Source organism: Pan troglodytes, chromosome 9, assembly GCF_028858775.2.
Source record: "Pan troglodytes isolate AG18354 chromosome 9, NHGRI_mPanTro3-v2.0_pri, whole genome shotgun sequence".
Taxonomy (NCBI): Eukaryota; Metazoa; Chordata; class Mammalia; order Primates; family Hominidae; genus Pan; species Pan troglodytes.
This window is the reverse complement of record NC_072407.2, coordinates 51,859,525-51,882,290: the sequence shown is the minus strand read 5'-3', so window position 1 is coordinate 51,882,290 and position 22,766 is coordinate 51,859,525. Positions and strand designations below refer to the sequence as shown.

General features: G+C 44.6%; 1 protein-coding gene and 1 pseudogene across 3 annotated transcripts in view; one reads left to right on the top strand and one right to left on the bottom strand.

Annotated features, from left to right (window-relative positions):
• Nucleotides 1-8,063: 8,063 nt before the first annotated feature.
• NUP160 (nucleoporin 160) overlaps nt 8,064-22,766 on the top strand; it is a 74,495-nt gene continuing 59,792 nt past the window's right edge. For all 3 annotated transcript variants that reach the window (XR_010147212.1, XR_010147213.1, XM_001170076.7), the window contains exons 1-4: nt 8,064-9,692; nt 9,952-10,063; nt 20,235-20,445; nt 20,761-20,983. Coding sequence is in view for 1 of the 3 variants with exons in the window: in XM_001170076.7 (XP_001170076.3) it covers nt 9,491-9,692; nt 9,952-10,063; nt 20,235-20,445; nt 20,761-20,983 (748 nt within the window). In the remaining 2 variants the exon portion in view is untranslated. The remainder of the gene's footprint in view (nt 9,693-9,951; nt 10,064-20,234; nt 20,446-20,760; nt 20,984-22,766) is intronic.
• LOC129136298 (protein yippee-like 5) lies at nt 10,420-19,539 on the bottom strand (annotated as a pseudogene).

Sequence of the window (22,766 nt, the reverse complement as noted above, 5' to 3'; positions counted from 1 at the left end):
ATGAGGAAGGAGTGATACTTCTAAAAACTCATCCTATTTTTATGATTTGAAGCTTTTTATTCTTTGTAGGGGTAGCACAGGAGACGGATATTAAAAAAAAACTCTCAGGAGCAGATGAAAAGAGAAAAGAATGAAACAGACTGCAAAAATCTCTCAACTGATATTTATTGCCACCATTATTTTGCAGAGAAAGACATAAAGACGTGAGCACGTTGATTGGCATTGCCCATGATCATGCAGCAACAAAGGAAGTGATAGCCCTGAGGTTTTAAGACAGAACCGAATGAGAAGGGAGGGTTTGAAGTGGGTGCAACTTCAAGAGGGTCTAGATATAGGTGAGAATCTCTACTCAAATATCTGAATTTCTAGCCTCTTAATTGTATTGTACACTTTTATATTAAAAAGCACTTCTGAGGCCAGGCACAGTGGCTCACACCTGTAATGCCAGCACTTTGGGAGGCCGAGGCAGGCAGATCACTTGAGGTCAGGAGTTCAAGACCAGCCTGACCAACATGGTAAAACTCTGTCTTTACTAAAAATACAAAACAATGAGCCAGCCGTGGTGGTGCGAGCCTGTAATCCCAGCTACTTGGGAGGCTGAGGCAGGAGAATCACTTGAACCTGGGAGGCAGAGGTTGCAGCGAGACTTGATCATGCCACTGCACTCCACCCTGGGTAACAGAGTAAGACCCTGTCTAGAAAAAAAAGCACTTTTGGACTCTATACATGCAAATAACCCTTTTTACTGGATCAACTTTTGATCTTGATTTTTTTTTTTTTAAACAGGGTCTCTGTTGCCCAGTGATGTGATCTCAGCTAGCTCACTGCAGCCTCAACCTCCCTGGGCTCAGGTCATCCTCCCTCCCACCTCAGCCTCCAGAGTAGCTGATACTACAGGCGTGTACCACCACACCTGGCTAATTTTTGTACTTTATGTAGAGATGGGGTTTCGCCATGTTGCCCAGGCTTGTCTCAAACTCCTGTGCCCACCTCGAGTTCGAGACCAGCCTGGCTAACATGGCGAGACCATGCTTGGCCCATGTTGTTTTTTAAGACTAATATTGGCCAGGCGCGGTGGCTCACGCCTGTAATCCCAGCACTTTGGGAGGCCAAGGCAGGTGGATCACCTGAGGTCAGGAGTTCAAGACCAGCCTGGCCAACATGGTGAAACCCTGTCTCTACTAAAAATACAAAAATTCGCTGGGCATGGTGGTGAGCACCTGTAATCCTAGCTACTCGGGAGGCTGAGGCAGGACAATGCTTGAACCCAAAAGACAGAGGCTGCAGTGAGTGGAGATGGTGCCACTTCACTCCAGCCTGGGCAACAGAGTGAGACTCTATCTTAAAAAAGAAAAAAAAAAGACTAATATTAAACATATTTTACTGAGATGAACTTAACTGCCCCTACTGAGGCTACCTGCACATCTGGTTCTTTGTTGATGCCTCCAATTCCACCACTAGAGTTTAATCCCTTTGAATGAGATGGTAAGTGGAGTATATAGATAACGTGCCAATTCCAGTCAGCTGATAGCTCTCTGAATCACTCTGTTGAAAATGATACCGAGGCAGTAGAAAAGGACTCCCACAACTGATTAGCAAGAGAGGGAGGAGGGGCAATGCCCTACCAGTTAAGGTAGTGTATGTTGCCATGACTTACCTCTGGGAAAGGCAATTTATGAAGCTTTTATAGTCATCAGCACCTCAGTGTGAATTACTATAATGTCAACTCATTTCCAGTTATACCAGAGCTAGTTTTAATAGGTAAGGCATTCATATTTTCAGAAGTAAAACTCAGAACATATGGTTCAAGTGAGGATTTTTTTTTTTTTTTTTTTTTTGAGATGGAGTCTTGCTTTGTCGCCCAGGCTGGAGTGCAGTGGTGCCACCTTGGCTCATTATGGCACCACTGCAACCTCCACCACCCAGGTTCAAGCGATTCTCCTGCCTCAGCCTCCCTAGTAGCTGGGATTACAGGTGCATGCCATCATGCCTGGCTAATTTTTTTTATATTTTTAGTAGACATGGGGTTTCACCATGTTGGCTAGGCTGGTCTTGAACTCCTGACCTCAAGTGATCTGTCGCCTCAGCCTCCCAAACTGCTGGGATTACAGGCGTGAGCCACCTCGCCCACCCTAGCAAGAGTTTGTTTTCATTTTGTGAATTAAATTACATGTAAGCTCCTACAAAGATACAGAAGTAACATTTAACTAATCATATAATGAATCATAATTGAAATTTACAGAAAATTGGCTGGGCACAGTGGCTTACGCCTGTAATCCCAGCACTTTGGGAGACCAAGGTGGGGGATCACTTGAGGCCAGGAGTTCGAGACCAGCCTGGCCAACATGGCGAAACCCTATCTCTACTAAAAATACAAAAATGTTGTTAGAGGTACACGCCTGAAATCCCAGCTACTAGGAGGATGAGGCATGAGAATTGCTTGAACCTGGGAGGTGGAGGTTGCAATGAACCAAGATTGCACCTTATACTCCAGCCTGTGTGACAGAGTAAGACTCTGTCTCAAAAAATTTAAAAAAAAATTTTTAAAAGGTTGGGAGGCCGAGATGGGAGGATCACCTGAGGTCAGGAGTTTGAGACCAGCCTGGCCAACATGGTGAAACCCCGTCTCTACTAAAAATATAAAAATTAGCTGGGCGTGGTGGTGCACGCCTGTAGTCCCAGCTACTTGGGAGGCTGAGGCAGGAGAATCACGTGAACCTGGGAGGCGGAGGTTGCAGTGAGCAGAGATCAGGCCACTACACTCCAACCTGGGCGACAGAGTGACACCCTGTCTCAGAAAAAAAAAAAAAAAAAAGTAAAAAAAGAGAAATTTATAGAAAATATTGCCTGAAAGGTGAAAACAATCCAAGGTGTATAGTTCCCAAGGATAAGTCCAAAGCACAGGAGGGTCAAGTCTAGGTGGGAGCCCTGGGCTTTCAGGGCCCCTCAAAGGCCCTGGAGTCTAAAGTCATGGTGGTTTCCTAAGTGGGTAGAAAGAATACTGAAAACGGAATTGAGAAGTCACTGACATACTTCATTTATTCCACAATTCTGCTTTTTTTTTTAGAAACAGAGTCTCGTTCTGTCACCCAGGCTGGAGTGCAGCGGCACAGTCATAGCTCATTATAACCTTGAACTTCTGGGCTCAAGGGATCCTCCTGCCCCAGCCTCCCAAGTAGCTGAAGCTACAGGTGTACACTACCATACTTGGATAATTTTTTTTTTTTTTTTTTGTAGAGATGGAGTCTCACTATGTTGCCCAGGGTGGTCTCAAACTCCTGGGCTCAACCAATCCTCCTGCTTCAGCCTCCCAAAATGCTGGGATTGTAGGTGTGAGCCACCATGCCCAGCTGATATTTTTAACCTATGGGCAAAATGAAAGTAAAGCCATGTTTTCCAAAATATATTCTCAAAGAACAATGGTCCAATGAGTTGCTCCTTGAAAAGAGTATTCTGTATGTCAAAGAGTCTGGAAAGCAATATCATGCATAAGGCCTTCTTGGAACTTCACAAAGCTATTATATTAATGTCTTTGAAAAGTTCTTCAAGAAAGAAATATGTTTAACTTTATTTATCATCATTTCCCACACTTGTTTAAACCACCAAATTCTTCTTTCAAGGAGTAGCTATCAAGTTGGTTATGAAAATCTGCTTAAAGTTCAATTAACAGTATTGTTCAGCTGAGCGCAGTGGCTCACACCTGTAATCCCAGCACTTTGGGAGGCCAAAGTGGGTGGATCATGAGGTCAGGAGTTCAAGACCAGCCTGGCCAAGATGGTGAAACCCTGTTTCTACTAAAAATACAACAATTAGCTGGGCGTGGTGTCGGGCACCTGTAATCCCAGGTACTCAGGAGGCTGAGGCAGGATAATCACTTGAACTCAGCAGGCAGAGATTGCAGTCAGCTGAGATCATGCCCCACTGCACTCTAGCCCGGGCAACAGAGCGAAACTCCGTCTCAAAAAAAAAAAAAGAAAGAAAAAGTCCGGGCGCGGTGGCTCACGCCTTCGGGAATCCCAGCACTTTGGGAGGCCGAGGCGGGCGGATCACAAGGTCGGATGTTCAAGACCAGCCTCACCAACATGGTGAAACCCCATCTCTACTAAAAGTACAAAAATTAGCCAGGTGTGGTGGTGCGTGCCTGGAATCCCAGCTACTCAGGAGACTGAGGCAGGAGAATCACTTGAACCTGGGAGGTAGAGGTTGCAGTGAGCAGAGATCGCGCCACTTCACTCCAGTGTGAGCAACAGAGCGAGACTCCATCTGAAAAAAAAAAAAAAGTATTTAAATAAAACTTGCTGCACAATATTGGTAACATTCTGCATTTTGTTTCTAAACGAAGTCACTACCTAACCACTAGATGGCAATATGATTCAATTTATGTTATAACCATCCCCCAGAACATTAATAGTTCAAAGGGTATTTGAGTTTTCCAAAAATGCATATATGCACTTATTCATTCATTTAATTATTCCTCAAACATTTATTAGGTAACGTGAAGTTCCCGGAATTCTGATGGATGTTGGAGATAAGACAGTGATCTAAAGCTAAAAAGTGTTCACTGTCAAAAAATGTAATTCCTAGATTCCTATAAAACTGAAACATGCCTCATCAATTTAACATTTTTTTCTGAGAAAAAAATGAAAAAACATGACTACATTAAATATGTACGTTGAGGCCGGGCGCGGTGGCTCATGCCTGTAATCCTAGCACTTTGGGAGGCTGAGACGGGTGGATCACTTGAGGTCAGGAGTTCGAGACCAGCCTGACCAACATGGTAAAACCCCACCTCTACTTGAACCCAGGAGCTGGAGGTTGCAGTGAGCCAAGATTGAGCCACTGCACTCCAGCCTGGGTGACAGAGTGAGATTCTGTCTCAAAATTAATTAATTAATTAATTTAATTTAATAAAAATAAAAATAGCAATCATGTATTTAGCTCATTAATATGCAATTTGGACAGGGCTCAGTGGTCATGACTCATCTGTGCTCTACAAAATATCTGGGACCTGGGGACTTACCAGGCATCTCTCACTTCAAGTAGAATTAGAGTCTCTGTGTGTGGTCTCTCCCTGCAATCTGCCTAGGATGGCCCCGGCGTAGCCAAATTTCTTACATGGCAGCTTGCTTCCCCTATAGCCAGTCTTCAAAGAGAGATGTAGACTCTCTTAAGCTAGGCTGGCACAGCATCACTTTTGCTGTATTATATTCCTTATAGCAGTTACAGAACCCTCCAGATTTAAGGGGAGGGGACAAAGAAGGCTACACTTCTGGATGGGAACAATGTCAAAGAATTTGTGGCCATCTTTCTTTTGCCATATGGATATATGAGATTTGGGTGTTGGGATTAAAAGAGAAAAGTCCAGGGTAATTACTAGATTTCTAGACTGGGCCACAGTGGTGATGTCCACACAGATATAGACTACATGTGAGAGTATATAGTGAGAGTATATAGAGAGGGGTAACATTTTGGATATGTTGAATTTGAGATGTCCATGGGAAATCCAAGGGGCATCAAGGAGGCAACTGAATATAAAAGGCTGAGAACTCAGCAAAAGAGGTCTGACCTCTAGATATGAAAGTGGAAATAATCAGTCTTCGGAATAGTTCTCTCTACTGTGGCACATCAGTGTCATGAGCAGTTATAACTTAGATAACCAGGAATTTGTAAATAATAACAGTTGAAGTGTGGCCAGGCGCGGTGACTCACACCTGTAATCCCAGCACTTTGGGAGGCCGAGGCAGGCAGATCATGAGGTCAGGAGATTGAGACCATCCTGGCTAACACTGTGAAACCTCATCTCTACTAAACATACAAAAAAAATAAGCCAGGCGTAGTGGCAAGCACCTGTAATCCCAGCTACTCAGGAGGCTAAGCAACTGGAACAGTGCTGGTAACTGCGATGGGGAAAGTAAGTGTGGGGAGAGAGGTTAGGACTTCAGTTTCAGACATGTTAAATCTAAGATACAAAATAGGCAGTTGAATATATAAACCTGGACTTCGGGGGAGAAGCTTAGACTGGAGGTATACATTTGGGGATGATCGGCATATAACAATGCAGTATTTAAAGCCAGAAGACTGGGTGAGATTCTCAGGGGAGTGTTTGTAGATGGAAAGGACCAAGAACTGAACTCTGGACACTCCAACATCAAGAGGTTGGGGAAAAGAGGAGCATCTAGGAAAGGAGTCTGAAAAGGAACGGTTAGTGAAATAGGTAGAATCAAGAGAGTGGCGTCCTTGATGCCACATGAAGAATGTGTTTCCACGAGGAAGGAGCAAGCAATTGGTCAAATTCTACAAGTAGTCAAATAAGCTTAGAAATAACAGTTCAGGCCAGGTGCTGTGGCTCACGCCTGTAATCCCAGCACTTTGGGAGGCAGAGGTAGGAGGATCGCTTGAGGCCTGGAGTTTGAGACCAGCCTGGGCAACATAGGAAGACCTTGTCTCTACAAAAAATAAAAAATTTGGCAGGGCATGGTGGCACAAGCCTGTGGCCCCAGCTACTCGAGAGGCTGAGGCAGGAGGATCACCTCAGCCCAGGAGTTTGAGGCTGCAATGAGCTGGGATCACATCACTGCACCCCAGCCTGGATAACAGAGCAAGATTATGTGTTCAGAAAAAAGAAATAGCAGTTTAGTATTAGACAGATAATGTGGATGCCATTGATAACCCGGAAAAAAGCAGTTTCAGCAAGGCAGTAGGAGCAAAAGCCTGAAAAACATGGATTTAATGAGGCCAGACACAGTGGCTCACGCCTGTAATCCCAGCACTTTGGGAGGCCGAGGCAAGTGTATCACTTGAGGTAAGGAGTTCGAGACCAGCCTGACCAACATGGTGAAACCCTGTCTCTACTAAAAATACAAAAAACATTACCCAGGCAGGGCAGCACACGCCTGTAATCACAGCTACTTGGGAGGCTGAGGCAGGAGAATCTCTTGAACCCAGGAGGCGGAGGTTGCAGTGAGCCGAGATTGTGCCATTGCACTCCAGCCTGGCCAACAATAGCGAAACTCCATCTCAATAAAAAATATATATATATATATATATATATATATATATATATATATATATATATGAGAATGAGAGAGAAGGAATTAAAACACTCTTGAGTTTTGCTGTGGGTGAGAGGAGAAGAGATATGGAGTAGTAGCTGCAGAGAGTGGAGGTCGAGGGAATGTTTGTATGCTTAGTACATACAGTACTAAGAAAAAAGGGAAAAAGACTGAAAATGGAAATAATTGAATTGCTAGAATGATGTCCTTGAGCAGGTGTTCTAAGGAAGTAGAAAGGTTGTCTCTGCATAAGCTCAGAGACAGTTTATAGTAACAGGAAGGGAAGGCAAAATATGTGGTTACAGATGCTGGTAGGTGGGGAGATGTCATTGTAGAGGAAGTCCTCCCTTCCTCCTTCCTTCTTTCCAGATGGGTGTCTTTCTGGCCATGCTGGAGCACAGTGGCAGGATTGTAGCTCACTGTATCCTCCAACTCCTGGGCTCAAGAAACCTCCTATAGCTGGGACTACAGAGGCACACCACTATGCCTGGCTAATTTTTTTAAAATTTTTATTAGAGATGGGGGTATGTTGCCCAGGCTTGTCTTGAACTCCTGGCCTCAAGCCATCCTTCCATCTCAGCCTCTGATTGCTTTAATTTTCTAAATGAAGAAGCAAGCTGACAGTCAGGATGACAAAGGAGGCAATGGAGGTTATAGGAGTTATGAAATATTCATTTAGAACAGTAAATGGAGAAGGCAAATACAATGTGTTTGCTGGGCAGCATTATGGGCCCACTCAAGGTACATGGTCCTGATGGAGTTACAGGGAGGCATGTCAGTATGGGTGTATAGTTTCCTGTTTTCTTTCTTTTCTTTTTTTGAGACGGAGTTTCGCTCTTGTTGCCCAGGCTGGAGTGCAACGGCGAGATCTTGGCTCGCTGTAACCTCCACCTTCCGGGTTCAAGCGATTCTCCTGCCTCAGCTTCCCAAGTAGCCGGGATTACATGAGCGCACCATCATGCCCGGCTAATTTTTCTTTTTTTCTTTTTTTCTTTTTTTTTTTTTGAGACAGTCTCGCTTTGTCACCCAGGCTGGAGTGCAGTGGCGCGATCTTGGCTCGCTGCAACCTCCGCCTCCCAGGTTCAAGCGATTCTCCTGCCTCAGCCTCCCGAGTAGCTGGGATTACAGGCGTGCACCACGATGCCCGGCTAATTTTTTGTATCTTTAATAGAGACAGGGTTTCACCATGTTGGCCAGGTTGGTCTGAAACTCCTTACCTCGTGATCCACCCACCTCTGCCTCCCAGAGCGCTGGGATTACAGGCGTGAGCCACCGCGCCCGGCTAATTTTTCTATTTTTGGTAGAGACCGGGTTTCACCATGTTGGCCAGGCTGGTCTCGGACTCCTGACCTCAAGTGATCCTCACGCCTTGGCCTCCCAAAGTGCTGGGATCACAGGCGTGAGCCACCACGCCCGACCCGGGTGTATAGTTTTCTCCAGTCATGTTCAGCTACAGATTTGAATGTAGTCGAAGTTGTAGTTTTTACCGATGAAGAGTTAGGCAATGAAGTAATTTAATGGTATTCAGGATAAGAAAGAAACACCAAAGAAGTGTGGGACAGTGAAGATTTTGTAGAACAATGGATTCCAGGTAGAATGAGGGGACTGCACTGCCAAAGTTGGTGTCCCAGAGGGAGTGCAGTGGAAAGATAGAAAATGATGGTCGGAACCAGATAAATGAAACGGAGAATGACAGGGAATGGTTGTGGTCACTGGTAATAGAAGTGCTTTAACTTCTATTGGCTATCACTAAGGAACAAAACCTTCCCCGCTGGAGATTAGCATTTTCCTCGATTTTGAACATCTACTCCCACAATATCTTCTAAACACCCACTATGGGCCCTTGATCTAAAGCCAAGTGCAAGATCACGGGTGGAAGGAATGGCAAATTCCTTTCACGTATCCAAGTGAGTAGCACTCAGGTAACCTCAGCAAGTGGCAGCACCAAGGTTTACCACATTACGTTTCATTATACAGGAATACACGAATACAGTCTCTTGGGGGGGAAAAAGACCAAAACCAAAGGCCTTTCCCTCACTACCCCTTCCTCACCCCGCCATCCCAAGTGTCGCCACTGAAGAGCGAAGGGAGGATCGCCAAAGATTTACAGACGGACACCCTAACCGAGGGAGAGGTGACCATAAACCCGGGATCCGGCAGAGGACGCCGAAAGGCCGGGACTCCCCGGACCTCGCCCCTCCTGGTCGACTGAGCCCCGCGTTTTAGAAACAGAAACAAACCCGGCCCCGCCCCCTGCCCTGCGGCCGCTGAGAAAAGAGCACCGCCCTCCGGAGGCGTTCCAGCCGGCCACTGGAAGGTTCCCGCAGATAGAGTCTGCCTCCCCTGCCCACTTCTCTTCTGGATTCCTCGCTGCCCACCCTCATTCTCCCGGTGGAAGCCCCGCAACGAAGGGCCGGAGCCGCCTTTCTGCTCCCGGGATGCTTCACCTGTCCGCAGCTCCGCCCGCCCCACCCCCGGAAGTGACGGCGACCGCGCGGCCCGGCCTTTGTTCCGTTGGGCGTCGCGGCAACGGCGGCAAGATGGCGGCGGCGGGAGCCCTGGAACGGAGCTTCGTGGAGCTAAGCGGAGCTGAGCGCGAAAGGCCGAGGCACTTTCGGGAATTCACAGTCTGCAGCATTGGTACGGAAATGGCCAGGGAGGGTGCGATCCCATCTGCCCCCTCGGGCTCCTCTCATGGGTCCCAGGGTCCCTGACTCCCTGTTTCATCCTCCTGAGTCCACATGCCTCTAGCCCCGGGATCAGAGATTCCTTGATGTCCGACGTTTTCCTCTTTTCTTTGTATGGGTTGTCAGTCTGTCACTCTCTGCTTTGTCAGCTCCCTTAGTCCCTGTCATTTCTCAGAAGACGCGTGGGCAGGCTGACCACGTTCATTTTGCAGGGACTGCAAATGCCGTGGCTGGCGCCGTAAAATACAGTGAAAGCGCGGGAGGCTTTTACTATGTGGAGAGTGGCAAGTTGTTCTCCGTGACCAGAAACAGGTTCATTCATTGGTAAGTGTTGTGGTTCGCCAATCTCCCCTGGAAGGTAGGGTTTGGTGTATAAATTTTCGTCGCTGTACCCAAAGTGCTATTCTAGAAGCGGTAATTGACACTTAGGGAAAGAGAAAGATTGTTTTTTCAGTTCGTATCAGAATCGGGAAAACTGAGACCCAGAGTTCTAGAAGAGATACCTCTCCCCCTCCCCCGCCCCCCCCCCCCCCACACACACACACATACACCAAGCAACACCAGAAGCAGAGGAAATGTAGCTTAGGGGAATAAAGCCCATAAGACCAGTTTTAAACATGAACCCGTTATGTTTTTATAGTGCTTTACAGCTTCCTTCATTGTACAAATACGTTCGAGCTTCAATATGTCAGGCATTGTGCTAGGTACCAGGACGAAATGAACAAAACTGCAATTTTCATCATGCAAGACGTTGTAGCAATGTCAGAATAGATGTAGACCCACTTTTCATGGGGAAATTTTTTGGAGGAAAACTTGCCCTAGAGGAAAAATATAGGGGTTATGAGAGGCTAATAAGAGGACCAAATATAATTAGTGGGGCAGGGAAAGGCTTTAAGGAATTCACAGTTACCCTGAGATCTAAAGGACACGAGGTTAGCCAGGCATGGGGAGTGGACAGAGAGGAGTCCAGCAAGTAGGATCACCATATGCAAAGGTCATGAAGTGGAAAGAATGTGGCGGGTTTGGAACTGACCAAAGATCTGTGTGGCTTAAGTGCAGTGGGTAAAACAGAAAGTGATGTGAGATACTGAGGCTGGAGAGGTAGGCAGGACTCGGACCATGAGGGACCCTTAGGCCATTTTTAAGGATTTTTGGATTTTATCCTAAGTACATTGAGTAATAATTGAAAGATTTTTAAAGAGTTACTAACATCAAAATTGCATTTTTGGATGGGAACAGTTAACACTAGGGATTCCAAAAGGAGGGAGGGAGGGGAGCAAAGGTTGGAAAACCTATCGGATACTGTGTTCACAACTTGGGCGGCAGGATCATTAGAAGCCCAAACCTCATGTATATAGGAATATACACACAATATACTCATGTAACAAACCTGCACATGTACCCCTGAATCTAAATTTTTTTTAATGTATTTTTAGAAGATCTCAGTCTACTTTGTGGAAAGTGGATTTGGATTAGATGGGTATAATACAAAAAAATTTTGCTTTTATCATGGCCCAAGTAAGGGTTGCTGGTGGCTCAATTGTGGGAATGACTAGAAATAGAAAAGTAGATGGATTCAAGATACCTTTGGAAGATAGATTCACTAGGGCTTGGTGGTGGATTGAATATGGGGTAAGGGATGGTAAAAGAAGAGAGAACAAGGACAGCTCCCTGGTGTCTCATGTGACTAACCAGATGTGAGTGGGAAGGGGTTGCCATTTACAGAGATACATGGAAGATGGATTTTGGATAGATATGAATAATTCTATTGGACATAGTAAATTTGAAGTACCTGGGGAGCAGCCCTTTGGAAATGTCAAGTAGGCACTGAAGTTTACAGGTCTGAGGCTCAAAAGAGTGACTTTATGTTAGAGATACAAATTTCATTTAATTAAATATTTTGGCTGGGCACAGTGGCTCACACCTGTAATCCCAGCACTTTGGGGGGCTGAGGTGGGAGGATCTCTTGAGGCCGGGAGTTCAAGACCCCATTTCTACAAAAAAATTTTTTTTTTCTTTCTGCTTTTTTTTTTTTTTTTCTTTTTGAGAGACAGTCTGGCTCCATTGTCCAGGCTGGAGTGCATTGGTGCAATTATGGCTTACTGCAATCTCTGCCTCCTGGGTTCAAGTGACCCTCCCACCTCAGCCTCCCAAGTAGCTGGAATTACAAGTATGCACCACCATGCCCAGCTAATTTTTCTATTTGTTTTTGTAGAGATGGGGTTTTGCCTTGTTGTCCAGACTGGTCTTGAACTGCCAGACTCAAGCAGTGCCCCGTTCTCGGCCTCCCAACTTGCTAGGATTACAGGCGTAAGCCACCGTGTCCAGCCTGATTTTTTAAAATAAGCCAGGTGGAGTAGCGTGTGCCTTTCATCTTAACTACTCAGGAGGCTGAGGTGGGAGGATCCGATCATGCCACTGCACTCCAGGTGGGAAAAAGGGTAAGACCCCATCTCTTTTAAGAAAACAGGAAGAAAGAAAGAAAATTTGCTTGCCTAATGTATTTCAGTCCGTTTTTAGGGAACAGGGATATAGCAGGAAACAAAACAAAGTCCCTACTCTTATGGAGGAAGATAGGCAACAACAACAATAACCAAAAAACCCCAAGTACATGCAGTTTTGTTACAGGAAAAGGGTGCCGATCCAGACCCCAAGGGAGGGTTCTTGGATCTCGCACAAGAAAGAATTCAGGGCAAGTCCGCAGTGCAAAGTGAAAGCAAGTTTATTAAGAAAGTAAAGGAGGCCAGGCATGGTGGCTCACACCTGTAATCCCAGTACTTTAGGAGGCCGAGGCAGGTGGATCACCTGAGGTCAGGAGTTCGAGACCAGCCTGACCAACATGGTGAAACCGTGTCTCTACTAAAAATACAAAATTAGCTGGTCATGATGGCACATGCCTGTAATCCCAGCTACTTGGGAGGCTGAGGCAGGAGAATAGCTTGAACCCAGGAGGTGGAGGGTGCAGTGAGCTGAGATCACACCATTGCACTCCAGCCTGGGCAACAAGAGCAAAACTGCATCTCAAAAAAAAATGTAAATAAAAGAATGGCTACTCCATAGACAGAGTAGCCCCGAGGGCTGCTGGTTGCCCATTTTTATGGTTATTTCTTGAAGATATGCTAAACAGGGGTGGATTATTCATGCCCCCACTTTTTAGACTCCTGATGTAACTTCCTGATGTTGCCATGGCATTTGTAAACTGTCATGGCGTTGATGGGAGTGTAGCAGTGAGGATGACTGGAGGTCACCCTTGTCGCCATTTTGGTTTTGGTGGGTTTTGGCTTGCTCCTTTATTGCAACCTGTTTTATCAGCAAGGTCTTTATGACCTGTATTTTGTGCTGACCTCCTATCTCATCCTGTGACTTAGAATGCCTTAACTGTCTGGGAATGCATCCCAGTAGGTTTCAGTCTTGTTTTACCCAACTCCTATTCAAGATGGAGTTGTTCTGGTTCACATGCCTCTGACAGTTTGTCAGTTGATAAATGGAATAGGGAAAAGGGAACAGCATAAGAGGGAAGAGGAATACCTGTGGGAGTTAATGTTTTATGTAGGGTGGTTGGGCAAGAGCCAGGGGTAAGCTGACATTTGAGCAGAAGAAAGGATATTTGGGGAATGAGTATTTCAGGTGGAGCCTTCCAAGAAAAAGGAATAAAAAGTGCAAAGAACCCTGAAACAGGAGCCTGTTGTGTTCAAAGAGTGGAAAGGAGCCAGGAGTCTGCAGCTGAGTGAACAAAGGGTAGAATAATAAGAAAGATAGTTGAGGGCCAGATCAGGGCTTTGTTGGTTATTTTAAGCTTTGGCTTTTGCTCTGAGTAAGATGAGAAGAAGCTGTGGAAGGTTAAAGTGGAGGAATGACGTGATCTAAGATCTGGGCTTCTAAAGGATTGCTTTGACTGCTGTCTTGAGAATAGAGCGTGGTGGGGGAAAGGATGGGTGCAGGGAGACCAGTTAGGAGGCTGGTGCCACAATTCACACATGATGGTGGCTTAGATCAGAGTGGTAGTGACAGAGGCAGTGAGAAATGTTGTGATTGTGGATATGTTTTCAAGGTGAATTTGTTAGAATTACTGTTGCATTGGATGGGGAGTATACAGAAAGAAAAGAGTCACAGGTGAGCCCTAGATTTTTGGCTTGAGCAATTGGAAGTTAGGGAGATGTCATTAATTGCGATGGAAAAACGTATAGGTGAAGCAGGTACTTTTGTTTTCTTCAGGTTCAGTGAGTCCAGGAGTTCTGTTTTGGACAGGTGTAATCTGAGATGCCTGATAGATATCCAAGTGAGTGTTGAGACAGTAGTCAGGAGTTGAGTGGAGAAGTTGGGCTAAAGATACAGATTGTGAAATTGTTGGCATTAGATCGTGCTTAAAGCTGTTCTACTAAATGAGATCACCTAGAAAGTGAGAATAAATTAGGATTTTTCACCTTCTGCACTATTATTGTCAGCTAAGTCTTCATTGTGGAAGGCTGTCCTGTACACTATAGGGTGTTAAGCAGCATTCCTGCCTTCTACCCTCTGCATAGCAATAGCACATCTATACCGCCACTTCTACCCCAGTTACAATAACCAAAAATATCTCTAGATATTGCTTAATATCCTGGTGAATGAGGAAGAATCGCCCCCAGTTGAGAGCCACTTGAGTAGAGCAGTCTGGGACTGAACCCTGGGGCACACCAACATTTAGAAAAATGACGAACCAACAAAGGAGCCCAAGAAGGAGTAACTGAAGTGAGAGCTGAACAAAGAACATGGCATCCCAGAAGCTAAGGGAAATGTTTCAAGGAGGAGGAGAGTGAAAAACTGTCAGTGTTGCATTTAAGCCAGGCAAGATGAGAAACGAAAATTGGCCTTTGGATCATGGAGGTCATTGATGACCTGGTCAGGAATTGCTGCAGTAGTCGTACAAAAGCCTCAGTGGAGTGGGTTCAAGAGGGAAAGGGAGGAGAGGAATTGTGAGTATAGAATAGCCCTTCCAAGGTGTATTGCTATAAGGGAAGCAGAGAAATCACATGGTAACCAGAGAGCAAGGGAGGAACAGAGAAAATATAATAATATATCTATGTGCAGTTGGGAATGACCTAGTAGATGCAGTTGAGAGCAATCACTAGAGGAAAGGAATTTGGGGAACTGAGAAGGTAGAGTGTTAGGATAATTGGATATTGTTTATTCATTTGTTTGTTTTGTTTGTTTGTTTTAGAGTCAGAGTTTCACTCTGTCACCCAGGCTGGAGTAAAATAGCACAGTCATGGCCTACTGCAGCCTGAACTCCTAGGCTCAATCGATCCTCCCATCTCAGCCTCCCAAGTGGCTGAGATTACAGGCGGGCATCACCATGCCTGGCTAATTTTTTTATTTTGTAGAGATAGGGTTTTGCTGTGTTGCCCAGGCTGATCTCGTACTCCTGGGCTGAAGAAATCCTCCTGTCTTGGCCTCCCAAAATGCTGGGATCATAGGCATGAGCTATTGTACCTGGCCCTGATACTGAAATCATTAAGAATTATGGTGAAAGTAGTGTGGGAGAGAGTGACAGTGGGCCAGGAGCTAAAATCAACTGCAGTGAGCATGGGTAGCAGGTGGTATCTGATTCCATGAGCTTCAGAGCTGAGTGATTCGGGTAGCAGAGGAGGAACAGTGGCCTAGAATGCCAGTGGGGAACAAGGACATCTGTATGTTTTCCTTGAGGCCCCACCCCAAAGGGCATGGTAGAGAAAACTCTGGGGTCACTGTCCTCACGGGAGATCCAGGATCCAACTTTAACCGTAAGGCAGGAAAGCGAAGGAATTATTCAGAGATGAGGTTGAGGATCCAGAAAATTGTGCTGATGCCATGAGTTACCAGAAGCAAAGTAGCTCTGGGAAATCATCAGCGCTGAAAAGGTACTTACATCCTTGGGAGTAGATAAGATGTGCCTTGGGAGAAAGTGTACAGTGAGAGAAGATGGTCCAGGATCAAGGTTTGAGGAAATCTAGCATATAGGGGTCAGGTCAAGGAGAAGGGGAAGAAATGGACAGGAATGTGGGAGGAAAACTGGGAGAGGGTAGTATCATAGGATTCATGAGAAGAGACTGTTTAAAAAGGAAGGCAAGGTCACATATGTGGAATGCTGCTAAGAGATCAAGTAAGAGGGCCAGGCATGGTGGCTAACACCTGTAATCATGTGGAATGCTGCTAAGAGTCAAGTAAGAGGGCCAGGTGTGGTGGCTCACACCTGTAATCCCAGCACTTTGGGAGGCTTGATGTCAGGAGTTCAAGAGCAGCCTGGCCAACATGGTGAAACCCTGTCTCTACTAAAAATACAAAAATTAGCCGGGTGTGATGGCGGGCACCTGTAATCCCAGCTACTCGGGAGGCTGAGGCGGGAGAATTGCTTGAACCCCGGGAGGTGGGCTTGCAGTGAGCCGAGATCGCACCACTGCACTCCAGCCTGGGCGACAGAGCGAGAATCAGTCTCAAAAAACAAACAAAAAAACTCTTTTAGCTCTATGAAAAGAAAAGCCTGGATTTATTCATAACATAGATATTTTTTCTCCTCAGTTATGGGTAAGATAAAACAGTCAACTGAATCAAAAGCAACCAAAATAGTTACATATGTCAAAGATAACAGTTCTGGGAGTAAAGGCTGAGTTTCAGTAAAAGAAGAATTTGTGGTGGGATACTTTTTGGGTAAGATTTCTCCTGTCATTAGTCAAGGGAACATTCTCTAAAAAGGAAGGAAAAAAGGCCTGGTGTGATGGCTCACTTTTGGGAGGCTGAGGCAGGAAGATCACTTGAGCCCAGAAGTTCAAGACCAGTCTCGTTAACACAGTGGGGCCCTATATAAAACATTTGAAAAATAGCTGAACATGATGGTGCGAGCCCATAGTCCCACCTGTAATCCCAGCTACTCGGGAGGCTGAGGTAGCAGGATCACTTGAGCCTGGTAGGTGGAGGTTGTAGTGAGTCGAGATGGTGCTGCTGCACTCCAGCATGGGTGACAGAGCAAGACCCTGTCTCAAAAAATGGAGGGAGAGGAAAAATACTTTAGAAAACTACTTGAAAAAAGGAAGTTAATTAAAAGGAAGGGAATTTGAGATGATGAGATGCTTGGAAAAAAGCATAGTCAGAATATATATATATATATATATATATATATTTTTTTTTTTTTTTTTTTTTTTTTTTTTAACTGAGTCTTGTTCTGTCGCCCAGGCTGGAGTGTAGTGGCACCATCTCAGCTCACTGCAAGCTCCACCTCCCGGGTTCAAGCAGTTCTCCTGCCTCAGCCTCCCGAGTAGCTGGGACTATAGGCACCTGCCACCATGCCTAGCTAGTTTTTTTGTATGTTTAGTAGAGACGGGGTTTCACTGTGTTAGCCAGGATGGTCTCAATCCCCTGACCTCATCATCCACCCTCCTTGGCTTCCCAAAGTGCTGGGATTATAGGCGTGAGCCAACGCGCTTGGCCTAGAATAATTTTAATAAAATATAAGAATATATGTACTTGAGAGGAGCAAAGCCGATAAAACTAGGAGCTGGAAGTGAAGAAAAATAAACTAGCTGGGCATGGTGGCTCACGTCTGTAACCCCAGCACTTTAGGAGACAGGCGGGAGGATCACTTGAGCCCAGGAGTTCAAGACCAGCCTGGGCAACATAGTGAGACCCCCACCTCTAAAAAAATAAAAATTTAAAAAGAGGAAAAATAAAACTAGTTGGTTAAATTTTTAATCTTGGTTTGTTCAGCAAGAAAGAGTTCATTTCATCATTCTAGGAAAGATGTGACCCCAGCAAGAAGTAGAGCCATCTCCTTTGACAATCACTAAGTATCAGCTGGTGCTGCTGAGGAAGAGGTACTAAGGATAAACCTGCAGTAGTTCACAAAGTGGGTACTAGTTTAATCATAGAGATGGAAGAGAAGGAGCAGAGTCAGGAAGAAGAAAGCAACAGGCTTTGACAGATCATACCTACTGAGTCAAGGACATAGACAAGTAAATATGTACTAGTGATTTTTAAAGATGACAAATACTTAGAAGTCAAAAGTAAGAAATATCCTTGTTAGAGTAAAGTAACATGACAGCTTCTGTGCTGAGTCTGGTAGACATTGGATGGAGGGTTGTTAAGAATTTAAATCTGAATTTAAAGTCAGACCTAATGGCCTTGGGCAAAATGCTTTATCTCCTCTGTTGCAACTTGAGTTTGAATAAAGTTTTTGTTTTTGTTTTTGTTTTTAGTTTGCATGCATTTTATCAAAAGCATTTATTGAATGCTAGCTCTGTCCTAGGCACTTTGCTGGGTCTAAGGATATCCAAGTGTATACGCACATACTTTCCCTAGAGGAAAAGTATTAATACTTGGGCTGTAAGAACATGGGGGCTGTCTCTACACTCACAGAACTTACCATCATTGTTAAATAACAAGCTCCTTTTTTATTTTTTTTCCCAATTATTACTTTATTTATATTACTATGCTTAAGTTAATGGAAAAAGACAGCAGTTCTGCCCCATTTCAGAAAAAGTTTCCAATCAACACCGATTATGTAGTGACAAATAATTAGAAATTGTGACATCTTTGTGTCAAGACTGACAAGGAAGAATGGGCTCTAGCGCTATGGTTCATTTCCAAGAAGAAAATGGCACATTGGCCAGCACAAGCCATGTTAATTTAACACTGAGTCTTTAGCGCTGGGCACTGATTGGATCTCTTCTCTGATGCTAGCAAATCAAGTGAATAACGGGGTTTTAAAAAAAAGTTTAAAACGAGCCCAAGTGAGTTTAAAAACTATACTTCTGACATATTTTCCTTTCAAAATTTACATAAAGCACACTTGTCCACTCTAATAGCCCCAATTTTTTTCTTACATAGCCTACCATGTAGCTGCAGATAGACTCTTCTGCCTCAAGGTGTAAACATAGGGGAAAAAATTAACAGCATCTGCATAATATTCTCTGTACACACTGCTATTGGATGGAAAATACAAAACTTGAAAAAAAAGGTTCCATCTTAGATTCTCACAACCTCTTGTTACGCCATTCATGAATCTGACTGTGATGCTAAGGTGACGATATATGTAAGTAGATTTTTGTTTGCAGCGAAGGAGACCTGGGAAAAGATGGATTTATCTCTTTTTCTTCAAGAGTTATCAGATAGTCTGTAATCCCAGCCCTTTCAGAGGCTGAGGTGGGTGGATCACTTGAGGTCAGGAGTTCAAGATCAGCCTGGCCAACATGGTGAAACCCCGTCTCTACTAAAAAATACAAAAATTAGCCAGGTGTGGTGGTGCACACCTGTAGTCCCAGCTGCTGAGGAGGTTGAGGTGGGAGGATTGCCTGAGCCCAGGAGTTCGAGGCTGTAGTGAGCTATGATTGCACCACTGCACCCCAGCCTGACAGAGTGAGACCCTGTCTCAAAAACAAACAAACAAACAAACAAAAATTATCAGATGGTACATGCTCCTTAGAGCCCTCAATCTCTCGAACTAGAGCACGTTCCAGGATCACATGGCCTTCCTTGTAACACTGGCTGTCTTCGGTGGCAAACTCATAGATCCATCCCAGTTTGCTGCTGCAGTTTTTCAGCTCACATGTTGAACCATGTGGTGGCCAGTGAGCATGACCCAATCTAGAGCTTCATTGTACTGCAGGTTCACTACCTTGTTAAAAAGAAATGCTCTGCCAGTGGCGCCTGTGAACCAAGTGGAGATGAATTCTGAGCGGTTGGTCAGGATTGTATCACAGTTTGCATAAGAAAATGGACAGGTACCACGAGTATGATCAAGGAAAATTCTGCCCATTTTTATGGCTGAAGTTCTAAAAACCCTGTGCAGCGGTGAGATCTGTGGCTGCCAGTGGCTCCTTGCTCCTCAGCTGGGATTAATAAACAAGCTCCTTTTAGGGAGGGTGGGGGAAAAAAGAAATAAATAAACAAGCTCCTTTTGAGGAGTAATAATGAAAGTTAGAATAGCTTATCAGTATAGAAACTAACCCTGATATGTTCAATTTGCGAAGGTATTTTTATATTAAAATATTTATTTTTGTAATATTTTTGCACATATATGTAAGCGCATGTATAAAATTGCTATTCTGTGTGTGTGTGTATATGTGTGCGCATGCATGCTATTGCAGGTTAAGAAGTAACAGAAACAGGAAATAACCGCAATTATTAAGGTCAGTTTTGTTTGATGCTGTAGTATATATGGAGGCCACATTCCACTACAAGCAATGGCTGGGGTATTGTGTTAATTTTTATTATAGTAGAGTTAATTGCATAAAATATTGTCCTAAATAAATGGCCTATCAAGTTTGGAAATGTCTCTATGTAACAGAATCACAGTGAAATTTGAATTTTGTTATGCTGTTTTTTATAAATGTACATAATGTGATTTGGCATGCAAAAGTGGTCCAAATCTGTTTATCCAAAATTTTCAAATTTGGTGAGTTCACTTGGACACTGTTCTCATATATTTCAGTACAACAGTCAGTGAGAAGAGCATAAACTTTTCAAACAAATGTCTCTTTTTCAACAGGAAGACCTCTGGAGATACATTGGAGCTGATGGAGGAGTCACTGGACATAAATCTGTTGAATAATGCCATTCGCCTAAAATTCCAAAATTGCAGTGTTTTACCTGGAGGGGTTTATGTCTCTGAGACTCAGAATCGTGTGATAATCTTGATGTTAACCAATCGAACAGTGCACAGGTTACTTTTACCACACCCCTCTCGGATGTATAAGAGTGTAAGTTGGCTAAGTGCAATATCTTTTATTTCCCAAATTACTCTGGGTGTCACAAATGTAGTGCTGGAGCGATATCTTTTGGAATTGAAGGAAATTTGGATTCTCGTTATCCCTCACCAAGCATACTTTGATAGCTACCGCTTAAAATGATCAGGCATACATTTTAAGTTGAGAATTAGTTTTCATTAAGAAGAATAGCTTTCTTCTTAAACTTGACAGTTTTTTACTTTAAAAACTTTTTTAGCAATAGAGAGGAACTGAGCAAAATTCTGGTTATTTTGATTTAATAGATTTTTCTTTTTAATTACTCAACAGGAGTTGGTAGTTGACAGTCAGATGCAGTCAATATTCACTGACATTGGAAAAGTTGATTTCACAGATCCTTGCAACTATCAGTTAATTCCAGCAGTACCTGGAATATCTCCTAATTCCACCGCCTCTACAGCCTGGCTCAGCAGTGATGGGGAGGCCCTGTTTGCCTTACCATGTGCTTCTGGGGGAATCTTTGTTCTTAAGCTACCTCCTTATGACATACCTGGTAAGAATGGGAACTGAGCATGGATTTAACTTTAAACAGGGAATGTTAACATTGAAACAGTTCAACCTCGTCATCCAATGCAGGGATTGCATCTCTACTGCCCCGGAACTGGTCATTCATTATTGCTTGCCTAATGAGTCCCTAATGCTTTACTTTTATACAGTGGATAAGGAACTATAAAGCGTATTGGAGCACGGAAAAACAAATAGACAAGTATAAGACAGCCTATTCTAAATCTTGTAGTAGAGATGAGTTGCCTAATTGTCTGCCCTGAGATGGAGGCATTATAACATTATAATTAAATTAATTGAAACAAAGACATTAAATACCCTGCACCAAGTTGCCACTGTGTCTTGCCTGGATTATTGTATTAGCTTTCTATATATCTCCCCAGATCTGTCTTAACCCTCTTCAGAAACTTCTCAGGTGGACTGATATATTTAAAACCCAAGGGCCAGGCGCTGTGGCTCACGTCTGTAATCCCAGCACTGTGGGAGGCCAAGGCAGGTGGGTCACCTGAGGTTGGGAGTTGGAGATCAACCTGACCAACATGGAGAAACCCCGTCTCTACTAAAAATACAAAATTAGCTGGGCGTGGTGGCCCATGCCTGTAATCCCAGCTACTCGGGAGGCTGAGGCAAGAGAATCGCTTGAACCCAAGAGGTGGAGGTTGCGATAAGCCAAGATCGTGCCATTGCACTCCAGCCTGGGCAACAAGAGCGAAACTCCATCTCAAAAAGAAAAACCCAAGTTGGGTCATGTCACTGCACTGTGTAAAGCCGTCCTTTATGTAGTGCAGTGACATGACGCAACTTTTCTTTTATTCTTTTTTTTTTTTTTTTGAGATGGGATTTCTCTCTGTCGCCCAGGCTGTAGTACAGTGGCATGATCTCAGCTCACTGCAACCTCCACCTCCTGGGTTCAAGCGATTCTCCTGCATCAGTCTCCTGAGCAGCTGGGATTACAGGCATTTGCCACCATGCCCGGCTAATTTTTGTATTTTTAGTAGAGACAGGGTTTCACCATGTTGGCCAGGCTGGTCTCGAACTCCTGACCTTGTGATCTGCCCACCTCGGCCTCCCAAAGTGTTGGGATTACAGGCTTGAGCCACCGCACCTGGCCTCCTTTCTTTCTTTTGAGACAGAGTCTCACTGTCACCCAGGCTGGAATGCAGTGGTGCCATCTTGGCTCACTGCAACCTCCGCCCCCCCAGGTTCAAGTGATTCTCATGTCTCAGCCTCCCAAGTAGCTGGAATTACAGGTGCCCACCACCACAGCTGGCTAATTTTTGAATTTTTAGTAGAGATGGGGTTTTGCCACATTGACTAGGCTGGTCTCGAACTCCTGACCTCAAGTGATCTGCCTGCCTCAGCTTCCCAAAGTGCTGGGATTACAGGTGTGAGCCACCGCACCTGGCCAACATGACCCAAGGTGGGATTCAAATATATCATGTTATGCTGAATAAACCCAGAGTCCTTACACTGGCCTAGAGTGACCCACTGCTGTCTCCAACTTCATCTGTTCACTCTTCCCCTCTTCACCAGCCACATGCCTTCTTGTAATTCCTTGAATATGCCAGGAACACCCCTACTTCAACAAGGCATTTGTTTGGTATTGTCAGCTACTAGCTTGGCTCATTCCCTCAGCTCCTTTAGGTCTTTACTCAATGTCACCTTGTTGAGGCCTTCCCTGACCATCCTTTTCAAAATTGCAGTGCCCCTGCCTGCCCTCCCTATATCCTGGCACTCTCTGTACTCCTTTTGTGTCTTATTTTTCTGACTTA